This window comes from Ranitomeya imitator, chromosome 5, assembly GCF_032444005.1.
Source record: "Ranitomeya imitator isolate aRanImi1 chromosome 5, aRanImi1.pri, whole genome shotgun sequence".
In the NCBI taxonomy this organism is placed as follows: domain Eukaryota; kingdom Metazoa; phylum Chordata; class Amphibia; order Anura; family Dendrobatidae; genus Ranitomeya; species Ranitomeya imitator.
In genome coordinates this window covers 17,598,657-17,626,410 of record NC_091286.1, presented here as the reverse complement: position 1 = coordinate 17,626,410, position 27,754 = coordinate 17,598,657, and the positions used below count along the sequence as shown (strand labels likewise).

General features: G+C 48.7%; 1 protein-coding gene and 1 long non-coding RNA gene across 2 annotated transcripts in view; one reads left to right on the top strand and one right to left on the bottom strand.

Moving 5' to 3' along the window:
- Positions 1–6,687, top strand: part of RBKS (ribokinase) — a 65,372-nt gene extending 58,685 nt beyond the window's left edge. Inside the window, exons 9-10 of the mRNA XM_069768339.1 lie at positions 1,631–2,418; positions 4,704–6,687. Coding sequence (XP_069624440.1) covers positions 1,631–1,807 — 177 coding nt within the window. The 3' untranslated portion in view covers positions 1,808–2,418; positions 4,704–6,687. The remainder of the gene's footprint in view (positions 1–1,630; positions 2,419–4,703) is intronic.
- A 68-nt stretch (positions 6,688–6,755) lies between these two features.
- LOC138681099 (uncharacterized) lies at positions 6,756–8,865 on the bottom strand. Its single transcript, XR_011321887.1, has 2 exons — positions 7,724–8,865; positions 6,756–7,684 (listed from the first exon to the last, which is right to left on the bottom strand). It is a non-coding gene; the product is annotated as an uncharacterized lncRNA (long non-coding RNA).
- Between the last annotated feature and the right edge of the window lie 18,889 nt (positions 8,866–27,754).

Sequence of the window (27,754 nt, the reverse complement as noted above, 5' to 3'; positions counted from 1 at the left end):
TTGTTGCAAATCTGCACTCCCTCCAGACACACCTCTGCACCCTTTCCTGCGGCACCTGTGCACCCCTGCAGCCTTTCTGGTTGCACCTCTTTCCTGCTACACCTCTGCACCCCCTCCAGACGCACCTCTGCACCCTTTCCAGCTGCACCCTCTCTGGTTGCACCTTTGCACCCCTTTGAGATGAATCTCTGCACCTCTTTTCTTCTGCACCTCTGCCCATTCCAGTCTATCCTGCACCGTTCCTCTTCCTGTCGGGATGTGGACGGCACAATAGCTTATGGTTTATGGACATAATTGCATTTTTCTCTGCCCAGATTAGATTAAGTATTGGAGGCAGAGATGGCTGCCTGTGCGGGAAGATGCTGCCAAAAGGAAGCCGCACTCAACAAAAGAGACCAAGGGGCATCGTGCTGCTGCGAGGACAGGGGTTTCCGTGCATGGAAAATATGAGCTTCCAAGGTGGAAACATAGGAATAAATAGTCCTGGAGGTCTAGACAGAGATCACGGACATGCGGCACAACGCCGACCCCTCCAGGACTATTTATACCGGGTCTCATCGTGACGCTAGAACTCTGGACGCAGATGTGAAACGCTGTTTTCTTCATCTCTGGGTCATTTTCCATCTGCAAATATGAAAGGTCAGAATAACAGGGACGAGAGCAGGAACCTGATGAGTCTGAAATACAGAGCCAAGAATATTTCCCAAAAACTTGACAATTTAGCAATAATGAAAGGGGCCAATACAATCTTATGTAAATTAATCTTCCAGCATAGCTGTCATCTCAGGTGACTTTTCAGAATAATTTGTCCTGTGTACATGAGGAATAACACTAGTTCTGGCCATCTCATGACTTCTAGCCTGCAGGTTTGCTTTTTTTTTTACCAGTTTTTCAGTAGCAGGCTCTTCTCTACTTTTTCAGTTGTCTGAGAGAGCGTGGAAACTAGCTGTTATATCTCCCATACACAGACAAAATGGACTACTGCTCTCCTCTCTCTGTGTACCACATGCTTAGATGCAGAATGGAGGACATTATACAGCAGGACTGAGCAGTGTAGCTGTGAATCAATCACACAGGTTAGATAAAACACGAGGAAGCAGAAATTGCTTGGAGGACATAGAGCAGTACTGAGCAGTGTAGCTGTGACTCAAACACAAGGGTGCAATTAAACACTAGAGTGCAGCAATTGTATGGACGACATTATACAGCACTACTAAGTAGTGTAGCTGTGAATGTAGCAATGGAGTGAGATAAAATTACTAGAACTGTGCAGCATGGAAGACAAAAATGTAGTAGTAATGAGCTGTTTAGCTGTTATCTCAGCACAGAGGTTAGAAAAAGACAATAAAATGCAGCAGTAGCCTGGAGAACATTACTCTTCTCAGTACTGGTGTACAACTGTGAATCCAGCACAGAGGAAGTACAAAGCCACAGTATCACATCTGATTTTATGGATACATTGTAGCTGCTGGAAAAAACGAACTGTACACAGATGAAAAGTGAGAATAAGAATTGTACACTTTTCTGGATGAAACGCTCTCCCGGTCTGCACGTTTTCCCATTGTCCTCTGGTCCGGTCGGCGTCCGCAGCAGATGACCTCCGCCATGTCTCGCCTTCTGTCTCTTTCAGGGGGCCGGGGACAGTTTTATTGGGGCGCTGGCTTTCTTCATTGCGCATTATCCTCAGCTCAGCATTGAAGAAATGGTGAAGAGGTCAAATCAGATTGCGTCTGTGAGCGTCCAGGCCGCGGGGACACAGACGTCCTACCCGTGTCGCCAGCACCTTCCGGAGGATCTGTTCTTATGAAGGACGCCGGTCCCAGGGAGCGATGTCCGGGCCGAGACGAGGAAGCTCATAAACACACCTATCATGGTGCACGACCTCTAAAATAAACGGGAAACCCCTCCATTTTTTTTTTAATGATTCAATAAAAAAATTCTGAAATGCAAATGACTGTCTATTGCTGGGTGAAACTACAATTCCCAGCATGCCCTGTCAGCCTGTAGTTGTCAATGTGTGCTGGCTGGGACTAGGGGAAGGCACCCGCCTAGTGCTCTTCTTCCCTGTGGCTGGCGCACTTGGGGGGAAAAAGTGCCATGGCTGAATGTCTGCGGCCGCCCAGCATCTTCCTCCAGCCGCAGACATTCAGCGCCATGACGGCTGGGGCGCAGGTATGGAGGTGAGCGGTGTCAGTCACTCACTGACACCACTCGCCCGTCTCTGTACTGCGCCCCGGCCGTTGCTTCCTCCCCAGCACGCAGTTGTATTCTTGCCTATCAGATATGAATACATTTGTTGTGAACTGGTTTAGATGGCGCACGCCGAAGACGTCTGATGGCACAATATGGTGGCGTCATCCAGCTGCTCTACAGGAATCGAGGAGACGGCGGCTGCAGTGTACAGGGAGCCAGGATTAGGTGAGTATAAAGCCTTCTTTATATTTTGCCGTTATATGAGGGGCTGGCAGTGGGGGACATGTGTGGGGCTGGATGTGGGGGACATGAAAAGCTGGCTGGCTGTGGGAGCTATCATAAGAGAGGCTGTGGGGGACATACTATATGGAATATGTGGGGGAAACATACTGTATATTGGGGCAGTGGTGGACATCATACTGTATATTGGAGGGCGGTGGAGGACATCATACTGTATATTGGAGGGCGGTGGAGGACATCATACTGTATATTGGAGGGCGGTGGAGGACATCATACTGTATATTGGAGGGCGGTGGAGGACATCATACTGTATATTGGGGCGGTGGTGGACATCATACTGTATATTGGGGCGGTGGTGGACATCATACTGTATATTGGGGGCGGTGGTGGACCTCATACTGTATATTGGGGGCGGTGGTGTACATCATACTGTATATTGGGGGCGGTGGAGGACATCATACTGTATATTGGGGCGGTGGTGGACATCATACTGTATATTGGGGGCGGTGGTGGACCTCATACTGTATATTGGGGGCGGTGGTGTACATCAGAGGTCCCCAACTCCAGTCCTCAAGGCCCACCAACATGTCATGTTTTCAGGATTTCCTTAGTTTTGCCCAGGTAATAATTGCATCACCTGTGCAATGCAAAGGAAATCCTGAAAACATGACCTGTTGGTGGGCCTTGAGGACTGGAGTTGGGGACCTCTGGTGTACATCACAGTGTATATTGGGGGCGGTGGTGGACATCATAGTGTATATTGGGGGGCAGTGGAGGACATCACAGTGTATATTGGGGTGGTGGTGGACATCACAGTGTATATTGGGGGGCAGTGGAGGACATCACAGTGTATATTGGGGCGGTGGAGGACATCACAGTGTATATTGGGGCGGTGGTGGACATCACAGTGTATATTGGGGCGGTGGAGGACATCACAGTGTATATTGGGGCGGTGGTGGACATCACAGTGTATATTGGGGCGGTGGTGGACATCACAGTGTATATTGGGGCGGTGGTGGACATCACAGTGTATATTGGGGGGCAGGGGAGGACATCATACTGTATATTGGGGCGGTGGTGGACATCATACTGTATATTGGGGCGGTGGAGGACATCATACTGTATATTGGGGCGGTGGAGGACATCATACTGTATATTGGGGCGGTGGAGGACATCATACCGTATATTGGGGGCGGTGGTGGACATCATACCGTATATTGGGGGCGGTGGTGGACATCATACCGTATATTGGGGGCGGTGGTGGACATCATACCGTATATTGGGGGCGGTGGTGGACATCATACCGTATATTGGGGGCGGTGGTGGACATCATACCGTATATTGGGGGCGGTGGTGGACATCATACCGTATATTGGGGGCGGTGGTGGACATCATACCGTATATTGGGGGCGGTGGTGGACATCATACCGTATATTGGGGGCGGTGGTGGACATCATACCGTATATTGGGGGCGGTGGTGGACATCATACCGTATATTGGGGGCGGTGGTGGACATCATACCGTATATTGGGGGCGGTGGTGGACATCATACCGTATATTGGGGGCGGTGGTGGACATCATACCGTATATTGGGGGCGGTGGTGGACATCATACCGTATATTGGGGGCGGTGGTGGACATCACTGTATATTGGGGCGGTGGAGGACATCATAATGTATATTGGGGCGGTGGTGGACATCATACTGTATATTGGGGCGGTGGAGGACATCATACTGTATATTGGGGCGGTGGAGGACATCATACTGTATATTGGGGGCGGTGGTGGACATCATACTGTATATTGGGGCGGTGGTGGACATCACTGTATATTGGGGCGGTGGAGGACATCATACTGTATATTGGGGCGGTGGAGGACATTATAGTGTATAACGAGGGAATGTTGTGGATACCACACTGGATGGCTGCAGTCACCATCATACCGTGTAGAATAGTGTAGGAGGGGTTACAGGTTGGAGAGGACAGCATGGTGGGCAGTATGAGGGCATAGGATGGATATCGAGAGGGGCAGTGAGAAATGGGGCACACTCTGGAGGGTTAGCATGGCGGGCAGGGGACAGCCATGGTATAGTGTATGCTGTGGTTCATAAGGGAGGACAGTGTGGCGCTATTACTGATAATGGCCATGTTCTGGGTGCAGCTCATTACTGCGGACAATGTGGGGGTCATGTACTATGAGGGGCTTATTTGGGTCATAATAGGACAGATATTTTTATGCAGGGGGCATTTTAATAACTCTTGTTATTTTTATAGTTCACCGTGTGGGGATGTGCAGAACAAGACCGGAGAGGAGGGAAGTGTGCAGAGACTGTGGATGAGACAAGTCATCATGGCGTCTGGACAAGATGGAGACGTAAAGAACAAAACGACTGAGACAAGACGTCACCTCCAAGGTCCCGGGCTGTAGATGGCGACTTGCTGATACGGACGGTGTCTCATCAGTGGTTCCTGTGCGGTCGGCAGTCTGATAACTCCCACCATTGTTAAGGACATACTGGGAGTTGTAGTACATGAGATACAGATGTACATGATCCGGACTTAGAGGACTCGGCTCGTCAGTTACTAATCACGTGGTGTCCTAGACCTAATAGAAAAGAGAAGAATCACCTCGGTAGAAAGGCAAAATGAGCAATTGTAAGAGCACAGTGCTGTGTAATATGACTGCAGTATGTTCAGAGGATACAAACTTTATAAAGAATCCCTCTTCATCCTCCTCCATCAGATACACAGGATTATCTGTTCCATTAGGACATCTACCAAATGATGGACGCTAAGTGAACCAGCAGCCCCCTGTTGAGCCTCACCCCCATTGTACAAGTTGCTGACATGTTGGCCACACATTCAGCTGTACAGTTGGCAGCGAATCTACTGAGCCCATTTATAGATCTGGCTGCCACTACAAGTGGTCACCCAGCTTTCCCAGGGTCCCGTATACAAATCCAGAGTAGCACAGCCATCCAGCACCACTGTATCAATACCGCGGTGCCAATGACAAGCTGGGGGCCCCCATTGTGGAAACATGGAGGCAATATACAAGTATATGTTGTGATGGAATATGCGGTTTATAGGGGGAGCAATAGTGACACCTCCAGGCTGCACGCGGTATTACACTGCACAGTATCACAGCAAAGCAATGTCATGTCTGCCAAAGTTAAATATTTAGGCCCCAACAGATTTTTTATTAAAAAAAAAAAAAATTCTACCCCAGTCTTAATCAGCTGTCACTCTGACAATCCATAAATGTCATCCGAGTGCAGTCCGATTTTTTTTTTTCTTTTTCCCCAGACCCATTGGCTTGTAATCCTGATGTTCGAGGGTCGGATCAAAATCGGACAGGTTTCTGATATTTTCTGTGGACCACTAGGTCCGAGGAAAAAATTGGATGTGTGAATGACCCCACAGATTATCACAGATGCGAGTGCGATCCGTGAAACACACAGTTCTCATATGCATAAACCAGACATCTGAGTGAGACCGAAGATGGCCGGGGGTGTCCGCGCCTCAGTCCTTCCACAGTTTTGCCCATTTTAAGGGAATTTGGCTGAAACTGGATTGAAAACACCAAAGTTGCAAAACGTTTGCAACTTGTCAAAGTGTTCCATAAATCCTATGATGTATCGCCCCCCGGTGTCGCCTAAGTGACATCGCTTACTGCAGCCTTATTATTACACTCCTGCGCCGGGTATCAGCCAGGGTTATGCTTCACTGCAGCTTAATATTATGTCTGAGACATAGGCATTGAACAAAAATGCCCCTTTTTTATTTGAACGCATGTGTCTTTCTCTAAAAAGACTTCTTGCAATAGGGATTTATTAAGTTTTTTAATTGTTTGGTTTCTACAGCCTCTACCTATTACTGTACATAGCAAACTACAGAACGAGTTACCAAGGAATCCTTCACTAAACTCAATCTCTGCTATTTAATCTCAATTCTCTTTACCCATAGAGGCTGTAGAATACAAACACTTTAAACTTTAATAAAACCCTATTATAAAAATATATTCTAACCAAAAAAATACAGGCATTTATATAGAAGGAAAAAAAAATGTCCCCGAGGGAGTCCATATACTTTAAACCATCATCAAAAACTGTATTTACTAGAAGTTCTGTGGCTGAGATGACGAGATGTAACTCATTCTTCAGTCTGCCATGCACAGTGATACATAGAGGCTGTAGACGTTAAACATTCCGAAACCTTGTACGATATATTGAAGTAAAAAATCCATTAATCTGTAGCATCTAAGATTCAGTGGAGAGATAAGGAGTCCTAATACATTCTGCTATGCACAGTGATACATAGAGGATGTAGACGTTAAAGACTCCGAAACGTTTAATGAAACCTTGTACAATATATTGTAGACAAAAATGCATTAATCTTCTACAGCTTCTCAGGCTCAGAAGAGAGATAAGGAGTCTTAATACAGTCTGCTAAGTACAGTGATACATAGAGGATGACAACGACAAACTGGCCAAAACTAGTGAAGCTTCATTCGTTTTTAAAAAATATTGTCCTTGTCCATAAAGTCCTAATATGAAACATGCAGAACCAAAGTCACAGCTCCACAGAAAGGATGATTAGAACTGGATATGTACCAGCGACTACTGCTCCACCATACCGGGTTTTTTAGCAATGCTCCATTGTGAGGATCCTGCGTACACAGCCTATCACGCCGCTCCCTGGACACCAATGTGTCATATGTGATCGCTGGGGATTAGAAGTACGATCCGAGGCACTGATATTGTTATCACTGTTCAAATGCAACTTTATAAATTTTCTGAGCAAAAAATCATCTACAGTTTTGCTGCGCTGGAGTCTATGCAACTCCTGTATAATCCTGGCTGCTCTGCTTCTGACAGATCACCCACTGATGATAAATGTTCTGATTTTTGCATACAAGAAAAAGCACAAACTGTGAATCAGCCGTACGGATATGAAAACTATGTACATACATCATAGGACGAGGATGTACATACAAAATAGATCAGATGAGGCAAGAGGAGAAACATCCAAGGAGAGATCACACAGAATCTACTCCATGGAGCGTAGAAAAGCAATCTGCGGAGGTGAAGTGTGTGTGTGTGTGTATAGGCAAAAAGAGAGCACCTATAGAAAACTGCGGAGGATCAAACACTGCTCTGCATCCTGTCAACACAAGGTAAAAAAGATTCCTTATGTACTGTTAAAGGGAAACAGAGCTCACATCCAGCCTATATTACTGGGAGAGACACACAGACCTCACATCCAGCCTATAATACTGGGAGAGACATACAGACCTCACATCCAGCCTATAATACTGGGAGAGACACACAGCTCACATCCAGCCTATATTACTGGGAGAGACGCACAGACCTCACATCCAGCCTATATTACTGGGAGAGACGCACAGACCTCACATCCAGCCTATATTACTGGGAGAGACGCACAGACCCCACATCCAGCCTATATTACTGGGAGAGACACACAGCTCACATCCAGCCTATATTACTGGGAGACACACAGACCCCACATCCAGCATATATTACCGGGAGAGACACACAGACCCCACATCCAGCCTATATTACCGGGAGAGACACACAGGCCTCACATCCAGCCTATATTACTGGTAGAGACGCACAGGCCTCACATCCAGCCTATATTACTGGGAGAGACGCACAGACCTCACATCCAGCCTATAATACTGGGAGACACACAGACCCCACATCCAGCATATATTACCGGGAGAGACGCACAGACCTCACATCAAGCCTATATTACCGGGAGAGACACACTGACCTCACTTCCAGCCTATATTACTGGTAGAGACACACAGGCCTCACATCCAGCCTGTATTACTGAGAGTAACACCCTAATATGAGAAAAGTATGAAGTTCAGAGCAAGTTGTAATTTGCTTATGATCCCAGACGATTGAATAGAATCTTGGTGCAATTTTATTAACTTGCAGTAACCACTAACGTCGTGGCAGGAGTAGTGAGGGGCTGCTGTAATGCAGAAGGCGGTGTCCGTATTTTGTGCTTCCTGATGATTTTCTTTTAAGCTGCAGCTCCGTCAATTATGTACAATGCGGCATCACAACAACGTCCCCTGTGAGAGAGAAGATAGACTAGGACTCTGGGGTAACGGCGTATTTTACCGACACTTGCACATTACACGTGTCCTGTCCTGAAGGATACGAGTGACATCACCCCGAGATGTAAGAAGACAACGCACAGCACCGCGTCCTGAGACGTCTGTACAAAGGCAGAAACATTTATTTATTGGTGAAGACTCCGCCATCATTCAGTTACTACAGCAGCATTAACCTTCCGTGCGCTGAGGACAGGAGGCGACCAGCAGTCCTCAGCCTCCACAGCAGACGTCCACCTGAGCGTTCCCCCACAATGAGTCCGTTCTCTACTTCATACTGAGCGCTCATTAGATGCTGCGGATTTTCTTCTTCTCGTGGAACAGGACGTGCTGTTTTACTGCAAGTGCGAAAAAAAAGATTCTGAAACTGCAGAAAGTGCTGCAGCCGTTACCTGCGAGGGTTAAACCGCGGCACAACAACCTGACAATGACTTATTGTACTTATAAGATACGCCAAGACAACCCGAAAGAAGAAAACCTCCCCAAATAATAGACACAAACTGACCAAGAGGGTCGTATTTCCTCAGGATGAGCTTGTCCTTCAGTTTGTTCCTCCGAGTGTTGAAGCTGTAACCAGTTCCTGCAGCACTGACCATCTTCACCAAGAGCACCCTGCCCGAAAGCACGGAGAACGAGAGGTTAATAGGTGTAAGTATAATCACGGAGTACATACATTACTGATCCTTTATTATCCTCCAGAGCTGCACTCACTATTCTGCTGGTGCAGTCACTGTGTACATACATTACATTACTGATCCTGAGTTACATCCTGTATTCTACTCCAGAGCTGCACTCACTATTCTGCTGCTGCAGCCACTGTGTACATACATTACATTACTGATCCTGCGTTACATCCTGTATTATACTCCAGAGCTGCACTCACTATTCTGCTGGTGCAGTCACTGTGTACATACATTACATTACTGATCCTAAGTTACATCCTGTATTATACTCCAGAGCTGTACTCACTATTCTGCTGGTGCAGTCACTGTGTACATACATTACTGATCCTGAGTTACCTCCTGTATTATCCTCCAGAGCTGCACCCACTATTCTGCTGGTGCAGTCACTGTGTACATACATTACATTACTGATCCTGAGTTACATCCTGTGTTATACTCCAGAGCTGCACTCACTATTCTGCTGGTGCAGTCACTGTGCACATATATTACATTACTGATCCTGAGTTACCTCCTGTATTATACCCCAGAGCTGCACTCACTATTCTGCTGGTGCAGTCACTGTGTACATACATCACATTACCGATCCTGAGTTACCTCCTGTATTATACTCCAGAGCTGCACTCACTATTCTGCTGGTGCAGTCACTGTGTACATACATTACTGATCCTGAGTTACATCCTGTATTATACTCCAGAACTGCACTCACTATTCTGCTGGTGCAGTCACTGTGTACATACATTACATTACCGATCCTGAGTTACCTCCTGTATTATACTCCAGAGCTGCACTCACTATTCTGCTGGTGCAGTCACTGTGTACATACATTACTGATCCTGAGTAACATCCTGTATTATACTCCAGAGCTGCACTCACTATTCTGCTGGTGCAGTCACTGTGTACATACATTACATTACTGATCCTGAGTTACATCCTGTATTATACCCCAGAGCTGCACTCACTATTCTGCTGGTGCAGTCACTGTGTACATACATTACATTACTGATCCTGAATTACATCCTGTATTATACCCCAGAGCTGCACTCACTATTCTGCTGGTGCAGTCACTGTGTACATACATCACATTACCGATCCTGAGTTACCTCCTGTATTATACTCCAGAGCTGCACTCACTATTCTGCTGGTGCAGTCACTGTGTACATACATTACTGATCCTGAGTTACATCCTGTATTATACTCCAGAACTGCACTCACTATTCTGCTGGTGCAGTCACTGTGTACATACATTACATTACCGATCCTGAGTTACCTCCTGTATTATACTCCAGAGCTGCACTCACTATTCTGCTGGTGCAGTCACTGTGTACATACATTACTGATCCTGAGTAACATCCTGTATTATACTCCAGAGCTGCACTCACTATTCTGCTGGTGCAGTCACTGTGTACATACATTACATTACCGATCCTGAGTTACCTCCTGTATTATACTCCAGAGCTGCACTCACTATTCTGCTGGTGCAGTCACTGTGTACATACATTACTGATCCTGAGTAACATCCTGTATTATACTCCAGAGCTGCACTCACTATTCTGCTGGTGCAGTCACTGTGTACATACATTACATTACTGATCCTGAGTTACCTCCTATATTATACCCCAGAGCTGCACTCACTATTCTGCTGGTGCAGTCACTGTGTACATACATTACTGATCCTGAATTATACTCCAGAGCTGCACTCACTATTCTGCTGGTGCAGTCACTGTGTACATACATTACTGATCCTGAGCTACATCCTGTATTATACTCCAGAGCTGCACTCACTATTCTGCTGGTGCAGTCACTGTGTACATACATTACTGATCCTGAGTTACCTCCTGTATTATACCCCAGAGCTGCACTCACTATTCTGCTGGTGCAGTCACTGTGTACATACATTACTGATCCTGAGCTACATCCTGTATTATACCCCAGAGCTGCACTCACTATTCTGCTGGTGCAGTCACTGTGTACATACATTACATTACTGATCCTGAGTTACATCCTATACTCCAGAGCTGCACTCAGTATTCTGCTGGTGCAATCACTGTGTACATACATTACATTACTGATCCTGAGTTACATCCTGTATTATACCCCAGAGCTGCACTCACTATTCTGCTGGTGCAGTCACTGTGTACATACATTACTGACCCTGAGTTACATCCTGTATTATACCCCAGAGCTGCACTCACTATTCTGCTGGTGCAGTCACTGTGTACATACATTACTTTACTGATCCGGAGTTACATCCTGTATTATACTCCAGAGCTGCACTCACTATTCTGCTGGTGCAGTCACTGTGTACATACATTACTTTACTGATCCTGAGTTACTTCCTGTATTATACCCCAGAGCTGCACTCACTATTCTGCTGGTGCAGTCACTGTGTACATACATTACTTTACTGATCCGGAGTTACATCCTGTATTATACTCCAGAGCTGCACTCACTATTCTGCTGGTGCAGTCACTGTGTACATACATTACTTTACTGATCCGGAGTTACATCCTGTATTATACTCCAGAGCTGCACTCACTATTCTGCTGGTGCAGTCACTGTGTACATACATTACATTACTGATCCTGAGTTACCTCCTGTATTATACCCCAGAGCTGCACTCACTATTCTGCTGGTGCAGTCACTGTGTACATACATTACTTTACTGATCCGGAGTTACATCCTGTATTATACTCCAGAGCTGCACTCACTATTCTGCTGGTGCAGTCACTGTGTACATACATTACTTTACTGATCCGGAGTTACATCCTGTATTATACTCCAGAGCTGCACTCACTATTCTGCTGGTGCAGTCACTGTGTACATACATTACTTTACTGATCCGGAGTTACATCCTGTATTATACCCTAGAGGTGCACTCACTATTCTGCTGGTGCAGTCACTCTGTACATACATTACATTACTGATCCTGAGTTACATCCTGTATTATACTCCAGAGCTGCACTCACTATTCTGCTGGTGCAGTCACTCTGTACATACATTACATTACTGATCCTGAGTTACATCCTGTAATATACTCCAGAGCTGCACTCACTATTCTGCTGCTTCTATATTGGCTGTACTCATGTCCATGATTATAAAGACCGGTCAGTATAGGAGAATGTGCCTCCACTTACTTAGATTTCCCTTTGGCGACTGCTCCGCACACGACGGGGAGAAAAGAAGAAAGAAGAAGATTAATATGTGATACATTTATGCACCCAACATCTTCTATTACGTACTACTACCCCCATCCTCCGTTACCACATATAGTCCTGGTGCCCACTCTGCCCAGGATTCCATTCATCGCATCCCCCTTATGTGCAGTCGGCTTTGATTTCAGCAGTTTAACCCCTTAGACGCCTCTGTAACCTCCGACAGCTGCTGACGCCCATCGATGCCCTCTAACATGATTGTGGGGTGACGATGGCTCTGTCATGGCAGCCGGGAGGAGGGGCATAAGGAGGGCCGTTATGTCCGCCATCGTTGTGCGCCCATGAGCCCTTAATATGTAAAGTCTACAAAAATTGCATATTTGGTATCGGCAGAAGCGGAACTGTCTGAACTGTCCTCATCCTCAAAAGGATGACCTCCCACTACCACCCTCATCCTCCACAGAATGAGCCCCCCCCCCACTACCACCCTCATCCTCCACAGCATGAGCCCCCACTACTACTCCATCCTCCACAGCATGAGCCCCCACTACTACCCTCATCCTCCATAAAATGAGCCCCCACTACTACCCTCATCCTCCATAAAATGAGCCCCCACTACTACCCCATCCTCCATAGAATGAGCCCCCACTACTACCCTCATCCTCCATAAAATGAGCCCCCACTACTACCCTCATCCTCCATAAAATGAGCTCCCACTACCATCCCCATCCTCCACAGCATGAGCCCCCACTACCACCCTCATCTTCCACAAAATGAGCCCCCACTACTACCCTCATCCTCCATAAAATGAGCCCCCACTACTACCCTCATCCTCCATAAAATGAGCCCCCACTACCATCCCCATCCTCCACAGCATGAGCCCCCTCTACTACCCCCATCCTCCATAAAATGAGCCCCCACTACTACCCTCATCCTCCATAAAATGAGCCCCCACTACTACCCTCATCCTCCATAAAATGAGCCCCCACTACCATCCCCATCCTCCACAGCATGAGCCCCCTCTACTACCCCCATCCTCCATAAAATGAGCCCCCACTACCACCCCCATCCTCCACACCATGAGCACCCTCTACCACCCCCATCCTCCATAAAATGAGCCCCCACTACCACCCCCATCCTCCACAGCATGAGCCCCCACTACTACCCTCATCCTCCATAAAATGAGCCCCCACTACTACCCTCATCCTCCACAGCATGAGCCCCCACTACTACCCTCATCCTCCATAAAATGAGCCCCCACTACCACCCCCATCCTCCACAGCATGAGCCCCCACTACTACCCTCATCCTCCATAAAATGAGCCCCCACTACCACCCCCATCCTCCACAGCATGAGCCCCCACTACCACCCCCATCCTCCACAGCATGAGCCCCCACTACCACCCCCATCCTCCACAGCATGAGCCCCCACTACCACCCCCATCCTCCACAGCATGAGCCCCCACTACCACCCCCATCCTCCACAGCATGAGCCCCCACTACCACCCTCATCCTCCATAAAATGAGCCCCCACTACCACCCCCATCCTCCACAGCATGATCCCCCACTACCACCCCCATCCTCCACAGCCTGACCCCCCACCCGCACTCACAGTTCACACAGGTGAGGAACATCCCTGCGGCAGCACAAGGACATGAACGTGAAGCAGCTCTACCACTTCCGGCCTCTCCGCTCTTCACTTCCGGGTCCCAGATAACGGACTCCAAGAAAATGGCGGCCTTGTGTTACGTAGCTGCGGTCTATGACAGATGAATGTGTGTAAGTCCTCAGTCACACAGGACGCGTCAGGTGGCATCTTGTTTACAACACTGAGTTGAAACTACAACTCTCACTGTGCCCTGAAGCCTTGCAGAATGGGAGTTGTAGTGTCTGATAACCGCTTTGAATTTTTCTGCTTCTTTCCTGTTGTGGTGTGGCTGCGGTTACTCGTTGTTTGGTGCCATTCTGGGGCCCGTGCAGCATTTGGTCGCTTTTTATTGCAGTTTTGGGCTGAAAAGAGTCGATTCTGGCGTTTACACTTTTTGATTATTTGTGGTGTTTACTGTACAGCGAAATTATTATTATAGCGCCATTTATTCCATGGCGCATTACATGTGAGGAGGGGTATACATAATAAAGGCAAGTACAGTTACCTACACAATACAAGTCGCGACTGGTGCAGGAGGAGAGAGGACCCTGCCCGAGAGGAGAGAGGACCCTACCCGGGAGGAGAGAGGACCCTGCCCGGGAGGAGAGAGGACCCTGCCCGCGAGGAGAGAGGACCCTGCCCGGGAGGAGAGAGGACCCTGCCCGAGAGGAGAGAGGACCCTGCCCGAGAGGAGAGAGGACCCTGCCCGGGAGGAGAGAGGACCCTGCCCGGGAGGAGAGAGGACCCTGCCCGAGAGGAGAGAGGACCCTGCCCGGGAGGAGAGAGGACCCTGCCCGAGAGGAGAGAGGACCCTGCCCGGGAGGAGAGAGGACCCTGCCCGGGAGGAGAGAGGACCCTGCCCGGGAGGAGAGAGGACCCTGCCCGCGAGGAGAGAGGACCCTGCCCGCGAGGAGAGAGGACCCTGCCCGCGAGGAGAGAGGACCCTGCCCGCGAGGAGAGAGGACCCTGCCCGAGAGGAGAGAGGACCCTGCCCGCGAGGAGAGAGGACCCTGCCCGCGAGGAGAGAGGACCCTGCCCGCGAGGAGAGAGGACCCTGCCCGAGAGGAGAGAGGACCCTGCCCGAGAGGAGAGAGGACCCTGCCCGCGAGGAGAGAGGACCCTGCCCGCGAGGAGAGAGAACCGTGCCCGAGAGGAGAGAGGACCCTGCCCGCGAGGAGAGAGGACCCTGCCCGCGAGGAGAGAGGACCCTGCCCGAGAGGAGAGAGGACCCTGCCCGAGAGGAGAGGGGACCCTGCCCGCGAGGAGAGGGGACCCTGCCCGCGAGGAGAGGGGATCCTGCCCGAGAGGAGAGAGGACCCTGCCCACGAGGGGAGAGGAACCTGCCCGCGAGGGGAGGGGACCCTGCCCGCGAGGAGAGGGGACCCTGCCCGCGAGGAGAGAGGACCCTGCCCGGGAGGAGAGAGGACCCTGCCCGGGAGGAGAGAGGACCCTGCCCGCGAGGAGAGAGGACCCTGCCCGAGAGGAGACAGGACCCTGCCCACGAGGAGAGAGAACCCTGCCCAGGAGGAGAGAGGACCCTGCCCACGAGGAGAGAGAACCCTGCCCAGGAGGAGAGAGGATGCCACCCACAAGCAGAGAGGACCCTGCCCAGGACGAAAGAGGACCCTGCCCGCGAGGAGACAGGACCCTGCCCGCGAGAAGAGAGGATGCCACCCGCGAGGAGACAGGACCCTGCCCACGAGGAGAGAGGATGCCACCCGCGAGGAGAGAGAACCCTGCCCGCGAGGAGAGAGGACCTTGCCCGAGAGGAGACAGGACCCTGCCCACAAGAAGAGAGGACCCTGCCCACGAGGAGAGAGAACCCTGCCCAGGAGGATAGAGGACCCTGCCCACGAGGAGAGAGAACCCTGCCCAGGAGGAGAGAGGACCCTGCCCACGAGGAGAGAGAACCCTGCCCAGGAGGAGAGAGGATGCCACCCACGAGGAGAGAGAACCCTGCCCAGGAGGAGAGAGGACCCTGCCCACGAGGAGAGAGAACCCTGCCCAGGAGGAGAGAGGATGCCACCCACGAGGAGAGAGAACCCTGCCCAGGAGGAGAGAGGACCCTGCCCACGAGGAGAGAGAACCCTGCCCAGGAGGAGAGAGGATGCCACCCACAAGGAGAGAGGACCCTGCCCAGGACGAAAGAGGACCCTTCCCGCGAGGAAACAGGACCCTGCCCGCGAGGAGAGACGATGCCACCCGCGAGGAGAGAGAACCCTGCACGTGAGGAGAGAGGATGCCACCTGCAAGGAGAGAGGCCTCTGCCCCACAGGAGAGAGGACGCCGCCCGCGAGGAGAGAGGACGCCGCCCGCGAGGGCGCACAGTCGACAAGGGATGAGGTATTTTTGTAGATCAGACTTCTCTGGCCACGACAATAGTAAAGATTCTTGTTTTTTTTTTCATTTCTTAAGCCTTAACTGGGAAAAGGGGCTGATTTCAATTTATGGTTTTTTTTTTTCCTTTTCTATTTTGCACTTCTTTTTTTTATATTCATTGTAGAGGACTTGATCCGGCGCTCGTTGGATTACTCGCCCTGTATATTGCAGTTTTTTAGTATAAAGGACAAATCACTATTTCCTCTGAAGCATCACAGGAGTCTCTGAAGTGTCATAGGAGTACCAAGATGGCCGCCATGGTCTCTGATCACGCCGCGGGTGGGCTGATGCTCCACTGTCAGTTAATGACTGTCACAGGCAGGTGTCGGCAGCACAGCCCCAACCCACCACGATGATTGCACATATATGTTATGGATCGGGCAGGAGTTAATATTCTCAACTCAGATCAATTTCCGTGCCGAAATCCAAATCCACTTTCCTGACATCATTATCAGGCTATGTGCACACGTCAGGACTTCTTGCAAAAATTTCCTGAACAAAATTGGACATTTTCTGCAAGAAATCCGCATGCGTTTTTTTCGCGTTTTTCTAACTTTTTTTGCCCGTTTTTTTGCGGATTTTGGGGGTTTTTTTTCTAGAGGTTCCCAATGCAATAATATAGTGGGAAATCCACAAAATTAACCCCTTTACCCCCAAGGGTGGTTTGCACGTCAATGACCGGGCCAATTTTTACAATTCTGACCACTGTCCCTTTATGAGGTTATAACTCTGGAACGCTTCAACGGATCCCAGTGATTCTGACATTGTTTTCTCGTGACATATTGTACTTCATGGTATTGGTAAAAATTCTTTGATAGTACCTGCGTTTATTTGTGAAAAAAACGGAAATTTGGCGAAAATTATGAAAATTTCGCAATTTTCCAACTTTGAATTTTTATGCAATTAAATCACAGAGATATGTCACACAAAATACTTAATAAGTAACATTTCCCACATGTCTACTTTACATCAGCACAATTTTGGAACCAAAATTTTTTTTTGTTAGGGAGTTATAAGGGTTAAAAGTTGACCAGCAATTTCTCATTTTTACAACACCGTTTTTTTTTAGGGACCACATCTCTTTGAAGTCATTTTAAGGGGCCTATATGATAGAAAATACCCAAGTGTGACACCATTCTAAAAACTGCACCCCTCAAGGTGCTCAAAGCCACATTCAAGAAGTTTATTAACTGGTGCTTCACAGGAATTTTTGAAATGTTTAAATAAAAATGAACATTTAACTTTTTTTCACAAAAAATTTACTTCAGCTCCAATTTGTTTTATTTTACCAAGGGTAACAGGAGAAAATGGACCCCAAAAGTTGTACAATTTGTCTGAGTACACCGATACCCCATATGTGGGGGTAAACCACTGTTTGGGCACATGACAGAGCTCGGAAGCGAAGGGGCGCCATTTGACTTTTCAATGCAAAATTGACTGGAATCGAGATGGGACACCATGTTGCGTTTGGAGAGCCCCTGATGTGCCTAAACATTGAAACCCCCCACAATTGACACCATTTTGGAAAGTAGACCCCCTAAGGAACTTATCTAGAGGTGTGGTGAGCGCTTTGACCCACCAAGTGCTTCACAGAAGTTTATAATGCAGAACCGTAAAAATAAAAAATCATATTTTTTCACAAAAATTATCTTTTCGCCCCCAATTTTTTATTTTGCCAAGGGTAAGAGAAGAAATTGGACGCCAAAAGTTGTTGTACAATTTGTCCTGAGTACGCGGATACCCCATATGTGGGGGTAAACCACTGTTTGGGCGCATGGGAGAGCTCGGAAGGGAAGGAGCGTCGTTTGACTTTTCAATGCAAAATTTACAGGAATTGAGATGGGACGCCATGTTGCGTTTGGAGAGCCCCTGATGTGCCTAAACATTGAAACCCCCCACAAGTGACACCATTTTGGAAAGTAGACCCCCAAGGGCTTCACAGAAGTTTATAATGCAGAGCCGTAAAAATAAAACAAACATTTTTTCCCACAAAAATTATTTTTTTAGCCCCCAGTTTTGTATTTTCCCGAGGGTAACAGGAGAAATTGGACTCCAAAATTTGTTGCCCAATTTGTCCTGAGTGCGATGATACACCATATGTGGGGGGAACCACTGTTTGGGCGCATGGGAGGGCTCGGAAGGGAAGGAGCGCCATTTGGAATGCAGACTTAGATGGAATGGTCTGCAGGCGTCACATTGCGTTTGCAGAGCCCCTAATGTACCTAAACAGTAGAAACCTCCCACAAGTGACACCATTTTGGAAAGTAGACCCCCTAAGGAACTTATGTAGATGTGTGGTGAGCGCTTTGACCCACCAAGGGCTTCACAGAAGTTTATAACGCAGAGCCGTGAAAATTAAAAAAAACATTTTTTCCCACAAAAATTATTTTTTAGCCCCCAGTTTTGTATTTTCCTGAGGGTAACAGGAGAAATTGGACCCCAAAATTTGTTGTCCAATTTGTCCTGAGTACGCTGATACCCCATATGTGGGGGGAACCACCGTTTGGGCGCATGGGAGAGCTCGGAAGGGAAGGAGCGCTATTTGGAATGCAGACTTAGATGGATTGGTCTGCAGGCGTCACATTGCGTTTGCAGAGCCCCTAATGTACCTAAACAGTAGAAACCCCCCACAAGTGACCCCATATTGGAAACTAGACCCCCCCAGGGAACTTATCTAGATGTGTTGTGAGAACTTTGAACCCCCAAGTGTTTCAATACAGTTTATAACACAGAGCCGTGAAATTAAAAAATCTTTTTTTTTCCCCACAAAAATTATTTTTTAGCCCCCAGATTTGTATTTTCCCAAAGGTAACAGGAGAAATTGGACCCCAAAAGTTGTTGTCTTATTTGTCCTGAGTACACTGATACTGCATATGTTGGGGTAAACCCCTGTTTGGGCACATGGGAGAGCTCGGAAGGGAAGGAGCACTGTTTTACTTTTTCAACGCAGAATTGGCTGGAATTGAGATCGGACGCCATGTCGCGTTTGGAGAGCCCCTGATGTGTCTAAACAGTGGAAACCCCCCAATTATAACTGAAACCCTAATCCAAACACATCCCTAACCCTAATCCCAACAGTAACCCTAACCACACCTCTAACCCTGACACACCCTTAACCCTAATCCCAACCCTATTCCCAACTGTAAATGTAATCTAAACCCTAATTGTAACTTTAGCCCCAACCCAAACTGTAGCCCCAACCTTAACCCTAACCCTAGCCCTAACCCTAACCCTAACTTTAGCCCCATCCCTAACTGTAGCCCTAACCCTAGCTCTAACCCTAGCCCTAATGGGAAAATGGAAATAAATACATTTTTTTAATTTTTCCCTAACTAAGGGGGTGATGAAGGGGGGTTTGATTTACTTTTATAGCGGGTTTTTTAGCGGATTTTTATGATTGGCAGCCGTCACACACTGAAAGACCCTTTTTATTGCAAAAAATATTTTTTGCATTACCACATTTTGAGAGCTATAATTTTTCCATATTTGGGTCCACAGAGTCATGTGAGGTCTTTTTTTTTTGCGGGACGAGTTGACATTTTTATTGGTAACATTTTCGGGCATGTCACATTTTTTGATCGCTTTTTATTCTGATTTTTGTGAGGCAGAATGACCGAAAACCAGCTATTCATGAATTTCTTTTGGGGGAGGCGTTTATACCGTTCCGCGTTTGGTAAAATTGATAAAGCAGTTTTATTCTTCGGGTCAGTACGATTACAGCGATACCTCATTTATATCATTTTTTTATGCTTTGGCGCTTTTATACGATAAAAACTATTTTATAGAAAAAATAATTATTTTTGCATCGCTTTATTCTCAGGACTATAACTTTTTTATTTTTTTGCTGATGATGCTGTATTGTGGCTCGTTTTTTGCGGGACAAGATGATGCTTTCAGCGGTACCATGGTTATTTATATCTGTCTTTTTGATCGCGTGTTATTCCACTTTTTGTTCGGCGGTATGATAATAAAGCGTTGTTTTTTGCCTCGTTTTTTTTTTTTCTTACGGTGTTTACTGAAGGGGTTAACTAGTGGGCCAGTTACTTGGGCCAAGTCAGGCCGTTACGGACGCGGCGATATTAAATATGTGTACTTTTATTGTTTTTTTTTTTTTATTTAGATAAAGATGTATTTATGGGAACAATATTTTTTTTTTTTCATTATTTAGGAATATTTTATTTTTTTTACACATTTGGAAAAAATTTTTTTTACTTTGCCCCAGGGGGGACATCACACATCGGTGATCTGACAGTTTGCACAGCACTCTGTCAGATCACTGATCTGACATGCAGCGCTGCAGGCTTCACAGTGCCTGCTCTGAGCAGGTTCTGTGAAGCCACCTCCCTCCCTGCAGGACCCGGATGCCGCGGCCATCTTGGATCTGGGCCTGGAGCAGGGAGGGAGGAAGGGAGACCCTCGCAGCAACACGATCACATCTCGTTGCTGCGGGGGGCTCAGGGAAGCCCGCAGGGAGCCCCCTCCCTGCGCGATGCTTCCCTGTACCGCCGGCACATAGCTATCATGTTTGATCGCAGTGTACTGGGGGTTAATGGGCCGGGAGCGGTCCGTGACTGCTCCTGGCACATAGTGCCGGATGTCAGCTGCGATAGGCAGCTGACACCCGGCCGCGATCGGCCGCGCTCCCCCCGTGAGCGCGGACAATCGCGTATGACGTACTATCCCGTCGGTGGTCATAGGGGCCCACCCCACCTCGACGGGATAGTACGTCTAATGTCAGATAGGGGTTAATGAACATGCTGTGTTTTTTACTGCGATGCGTTTTTTTCGCGGAACATAAGCACAAAAATTGCAGAATGCATTATAAATGATGGAATGCTTATGTATGCGTTTTTTAATCGTTTTTTTCGTGAAAAATCCTGAACGTGTGCACACAGCCTTAGGCTGCCGTCACACTAGCGAGTTTTCCGGACGTATGAGCGCATAAAATACGTCCGTAAAACACGCCTAACAAACGTCCCAATTATTCTCTATGCCCCTTCTCCTATCTGCCGTATTTTACTGATCAGTATTATACGGCTTTCTACGGCCGTAGAAAATCGCAGCATACTGCGTTTGTCACCGTATTGCGCAAAAAAAACGCCAATGAAAGTCTATGGAAGCCAGAAAAATACGGATTACACACGGACCAGCAGTGTGACTTGCGAGGAATACGCAGCAGTGTTAGAGAGAAAAGCCGGCAATTCATTGCGGTGTACAGTAAAATCACACTGACAGCTTCCAGTAGAATAGGTGGAATAAATGTGTACACATAGAATAGGTATATATATATATAATCAGTAGACACATTTATGTATATATATTATTACTTCATACAGCGCTAGATAGCTTTAAAGCCGGTAATTCAATTGCCGGCTTTTGCTATCTCCTTCCTAAACCCGATATGATATGAGACATGGTTTACATACAGTAAACCATCTCATATTCCCATTTTTATTGCATATTCCACACTACTAATGTTAGTAGTGTGTATGTGCAAAATTTGGCCGTTCTAGCTATTCAATTAAAGGGTTAAATGGCGGAAAAACTTGGCGTGGGCTCCCGCGCAATTTTCTCCGCCAGAGTAGTAAAGCCAGTGACTGAGGGCAGATATTAATAGCCTGGAGAGGGTCCACGGTTATTGGCCCCCCCGGCTAAAAACACCTGCCCCCAGCCACCCCAGAACAGGCACATCTGGAAGATGCGCCTATTCTGGCACTTGGCCACTCTCTTCACATTCCCGTGTAGCGGTGGGATATGGGGTAATGAAGGGTTAATGCCACCTTGCTATTGTAAGGTGACATTAAGCCAAATTAATAATGGAGAGGCGTCAATTATGACACCTATCCATTATTAATCCAATACTAGTAAAGGGTTAAATAAAACACACACATTATTAAAAATTATTTTAATGAAATAAAAACAAAGGTTGTTGTAATTTATTCTACGCTCAATCCATCTGAAGACCCTCGCTCTGTAACAAAGAAAAAATAATAAACCAACAATATACATACCTTCCGAAGATCTGTAAGGTCCTACGATGTAAATCCATCTGAAGGGGTTAAAATATTTTGCAGCCAGGAGCTCTGCTAATGCAGCGCTGCTCCTAGCTGCAAAACCCGGGGAATGAAGGTAAAGTAGGTTAATGACCTATATTTACCTTCATTTGTGGTGAGGCGCCCTCTGCTGGTTGTTCCTGGAGCGTGGGAACTTTCCTAGAAAGCTCCCAGGCTCGAGTTCATATGAGGACAACCAGCAGGGGGCGCCTCACCGCGAATGAAGGTAACACCAGACTTCTGCACAACACAACTGATGGTCCCAACCCCATTTATAAGGCAAGAAATCCCACTTATTAAACCTGACAGGGCACACCTGTGAAGTGAAAACCATTCCCGGTGACTACCTCTTGAAGCTCATCAAGAGAATGCCAAGAGTGTGCAAAGCAGTCATCAAAGCAAAAGGTGAATGGTTTGAAGAACCTAGAATATAAGACATAATTTCAGTTGTTTCACACTTTTTTGTTAAGTATGTAATTCCACATGTGTTAATTCATAGTTTTCATGCCTTCAGTGTGAATGTACAATTTTCATAGTCCTGAAAATACAGAAAAATCTTTATCTGAGAAGGTGTGTCCAAACTTTTGGTCTGTACTGTATGTCAGTGCCATATATCCCGCAGGCAGTGATATTCTTCCCCGGAGGTCTCTGACATGTGGTGGTCTCTGATGACGTCCAGCCCTGCATGTGGGCAGCTTGTGGTCCTGTGTTTATGGGCTGTTGGCCTCCATTGCTGCAGTGCTGACGTCATTGATTTTTACACTTACATGTGAGTCACTGGGTTTGTCCTGGAGCTGTTGGGGTCTTCATTGGTGTTGGCGGTTATTGCTGCCAGTAACGGCCTGGATGTGTTTTCCTTTTTCACCATACTCCTCTCTGGTTACATATTAAGGTCATGGAGTCAGACGCAGGAGCGCTGGGAATGTCACAGGCAAATACAAGCAATAAAGCCATCAGAGCTGCTCTTCACCCATCAGACCCGACTGTCCTCACTTCAGTTTTTGCAGAAAGGTTTGAGTTATAAAGAGTTAATGGTGCTCACACGTCACATAGGAAACCTATTATTTTTACGTAATTTTATTATTCAGCTGAGGATCGAGCCGCAAATTGTAATATTTTGGCTTCCTGCAGCCGCCACCAGGGGGAGCTGTGAGGGATTAGTCAGATGACATTATCACCAGCCGTGTAATGCTGTGTAGATCGTCCTCGCTGCGGCCTCCGTGGATCGGACTCGTGATTCCAGCACATTCCACACACGATCCATGAGGTCTGGAGACAGATCACCTTCCTCCGGCCGCCTGTGATCCGCTGACATCAGGTGCGGATTGTACAGTGTTTGGGCAAGTGGTGCATAACACATTCACAATGTGCCTGCAGAGCATTGCCCCGTCACACCGCGGAGCATTGCCCCGTCACACCGCGGAGCATTGCACCGTCACACCGCAGAGCATTGCCCCGTCACACCGCAGAGCATTGCCCCGTCACACTGTGAGCATTGCCCCGTCACACTGTGAGCATTGCCCCGTCACACCGCAGAGCATTGCCCCGTCACACCGCAGAGCATTGCCCCGTCACACCGCAGAGCATTGCCCCGTCACACCGCAGAGCATTGCCCTGTCACACCGCGGAGCATTGCCCCGTCACACCGCAGAGCATTGCCCCGTCACACCACGGAGCATTGCCCCGTCACACTGCGGAGCATTGCCCCGTCACACCGCAGAGAATTGCCCCGTCACACCACGGAGCATTGCCCCGTCACACTGTGAGCATTGCCCCGTCACACCACAGAGCATTGCCTTGCCACACCGCCTACCCTGACTTGTATTCTTCCCATCTTAGCCGTCCTCCTCATGTAAAATATGTTTCATCTGACCAGATGGTCTTCTTCCTTTACGTTATGGTCTACTTCTTATGATAATGTGCCCACAAGACCCGCTGTATACTGGGAAAACGCCACAAGACCCCGTCGTATACCGGGAACACCCCACAAGACCCACCGTATATAGGGAACACCCCACAAGACCTGCCGTATACAGGGAACACCCCACAAGACCCGCTATATACCGGTAACACCCCACAAGACCCGCCGTATACCGGTAACACCCCACAAGACCTGCCGTATAACGGGAACACCCCACAAAACCCGCCTTATACAGGCAACACCCCACAAGACCCGCCGTAAACCGGGAACACCCCACAAGACCTGCCGTATACAGGGAACACCCCACAAGACCCGCCGTATACAGGGAACACCCCACAAGACACGCAGTATACCAGGAACACCCCACAAGACCCGCTATATACCGGTAACACCCCACAAGTCCCGCCGTATACCGGTAACACCCCACAAGACCTGCCGTATAACGGGAACACCCCACAAAACCCGCCTTATACAGGCAACACCCCACAAGACCCGCCGTATACCGGGAACACCCCACAAGACCTGCCGTATACAGGGAACACCCCACAAGACCCGCCGTATACAGGGAACACCCCACAAGACCCGCAGTATACCAGGAACACCCCACAAGACCTGCTATATACCGGTAACACCCCACAAGACAGCCGCTGTATACAGGGAACAGGCAACAAGACCCGCCGTATATAGGGAACACCCCACAAGACCCGCCGTATACCAGGAACACCCCACAAGACCCGCCGTATACCAGGAACACCCCACAAGACTCGCCGTATACAGGGAACACCCCTCAAGACCCACCGTATACAGGGAACACCCCACAAGACTCGCCGTATACCGGGAATACCCCACAAAGACTCGCAGTATACAGAGAACACCCCTCAAGACCCGCCGTATACATGGAACACCCCACAAAACCCGCCGTATACCAGGAACACCCCACAAGACCCGCCGTATACAGGCAACACCCCACAAGACCCGTCGTATACAGGCAACACCCCACAAGACCCATCGTATACCGGGAACACCCCACAAGACCTGATGTATACAGAGAACACCCCACAAGACCCATCGTATATAGGGAACACCCCACAAGACCCGCCGTATATCAGGAACACCCCACAAGACCCGCTGTATACCAGGAACACCCCACAAGACCCGCCGTATACAGGGAACACCCCACAAGACCCGCCGTATACCAGGAACACCCCACAAGACCCGCCGTATACAGGGAACACCCCACAAGACTCGCCGTATACAGGGAACACCCCTCAAGACCCGCCGTATACAGGGAACACCCCTCAAGACCCGCCGTATACAGGGAACACCCCACAAGACCCGCCTTATACCAGGAACACCCCACAAGACCCGCTGTATACAGGGAACACCCCACAACACTCGCCGTATACAGGGAACACCCCTCAAGACCCGCCGTATACAGGGAACACCCCACAAGACTCGCCGTATACCGGGAATACCCCACAAGACTCGCCGTATACAGGGAACACCCCTCAAGGCCCACCGTATACAGGGAACACGCCACAAGACCTGCCTTATACCAGGAACACCCCACAAGACCCGCCGTATACAGGGAACACCCCACAAGATCCGCAGTATACCAGGAACACCCCACAAGACCCGCTATATACCGGTAACACCCCACAAGACCCGTTGTATACAGGGAACACCCAACAAGACCTGCCGTATACAGGGAACACCCCACAAGACCCGCCGTATACCGGGAACACAACACAAGACCCGCTATATACCAGGAACACCCCACAAGACCCACTATATACCGGTAACACCCCACAAGACCTGCCGTATACAGGGAACACCCCACAAGACCCGCCGTATACCAGGAACACCCCACAAGACCCGCCGTATACAGGGAACACCCCACAAGTTCCGCAGTATACCAGGAACACCCCACAAGACCCGTTATATACCGGTAACACCCCACAAGACCCGCTGTATACAGGGAACACCCCACAAGACTCGCTGTGTACAGGGAACACCCCACAGGACCCGCCGTATACAGGGAACACCCCACAAGACCTGCCGTATACAGGGAACACCCCACAAGACCCGCCGTATACAGGGAACAGACCACAAGACCCGCCGTATACAGGGAACACCCCACAAGACCTGCCGTATACAGGGAACACCCCACAAGACCTGCCGTATACAGAGAACACCCCACAAGACCTGCCGTATACAGGTAACACCCCACAAGACCCGCCGTATACAGGGAACACCCCACAAGACCTGCCGTATACAGGGAACACCCCACAAGACCTGCCGTATACAGAGAACACCCCACAAGACCTGCCGTATACAGGGAACACCCCACAAGACTCACCGTATACAGGGAACACCCCACAAGACCCGCCGTATACAGGGAACACCCCACAAGACCCGCCGTATACCAGGAACACCCCACAAGACCCGCCGTAAACAAGGAACACGCAACAAGACTCGCCGTATACTGGGAACACCCCACAAGACCCGCCGTATACAGGGAACACCCCACAAGACCCGCCGTATACAGGGAACACCCCACAAGACCCGCCGTATACAGGGAACACCCCACAAGACCCGCCGTATACAGGGAACACCCCACAAGACCCGCCGTATACAGGGAACACCCCAGCATATTCTTCAAATAATGAATTACCAATTTACCATATGTTTGTAAGAAGAGGATTAATAATCAAATATGGCCGCACTTCCTGTTTCCATTTTTGTCAGCATCTTGGCACGTAATAGTAGGTAGGGGCCGCAGCTGCTACGGAAAGTGCTGAGATACTAATATGTGGACGTTTCTTCACGTTATAGGTTACCATTGTACGTATGACATTCTTTCCATGAACCCGGAAGCTCAGGATGAGCAGAGCTGAGGAGGCACAGACCTCTGGGAAGATGCAGAAATCCCGGGTGTGCTGAGAGCTGAGTGATTCCAGCACAAGAGGGGTTAACTACAGCGTCTCCCCCCCCCCTCCGCGCTCGTTTCCACCTCCCGCTCACTCGCTGATGATGAGGAGTCGCTATTTCTGGAATCGCGCTATTTCTCGTGATTTTATTTTTTCTATTTTGGGCTCTGAGGTAGATTATGACATAGATGCCCCCCGCAGTCACAGATCTTGTGCCCCCCACATCTTCCTCCTCCCTCATTATCCGCTCCATCTCGCAGGTAATCATGATGGCTGGACCCGGTCTAAAGAAGGAGCAGAATGGGAAAAAAAACGCATCGTGGCAATCCCTAAAATCACACCGTTCATCTGCAGTGGGGGTCAAAAGTTTGTGAACCCTTCAGGATTTTCCTAATTTCTGCATAAATCTGACCTA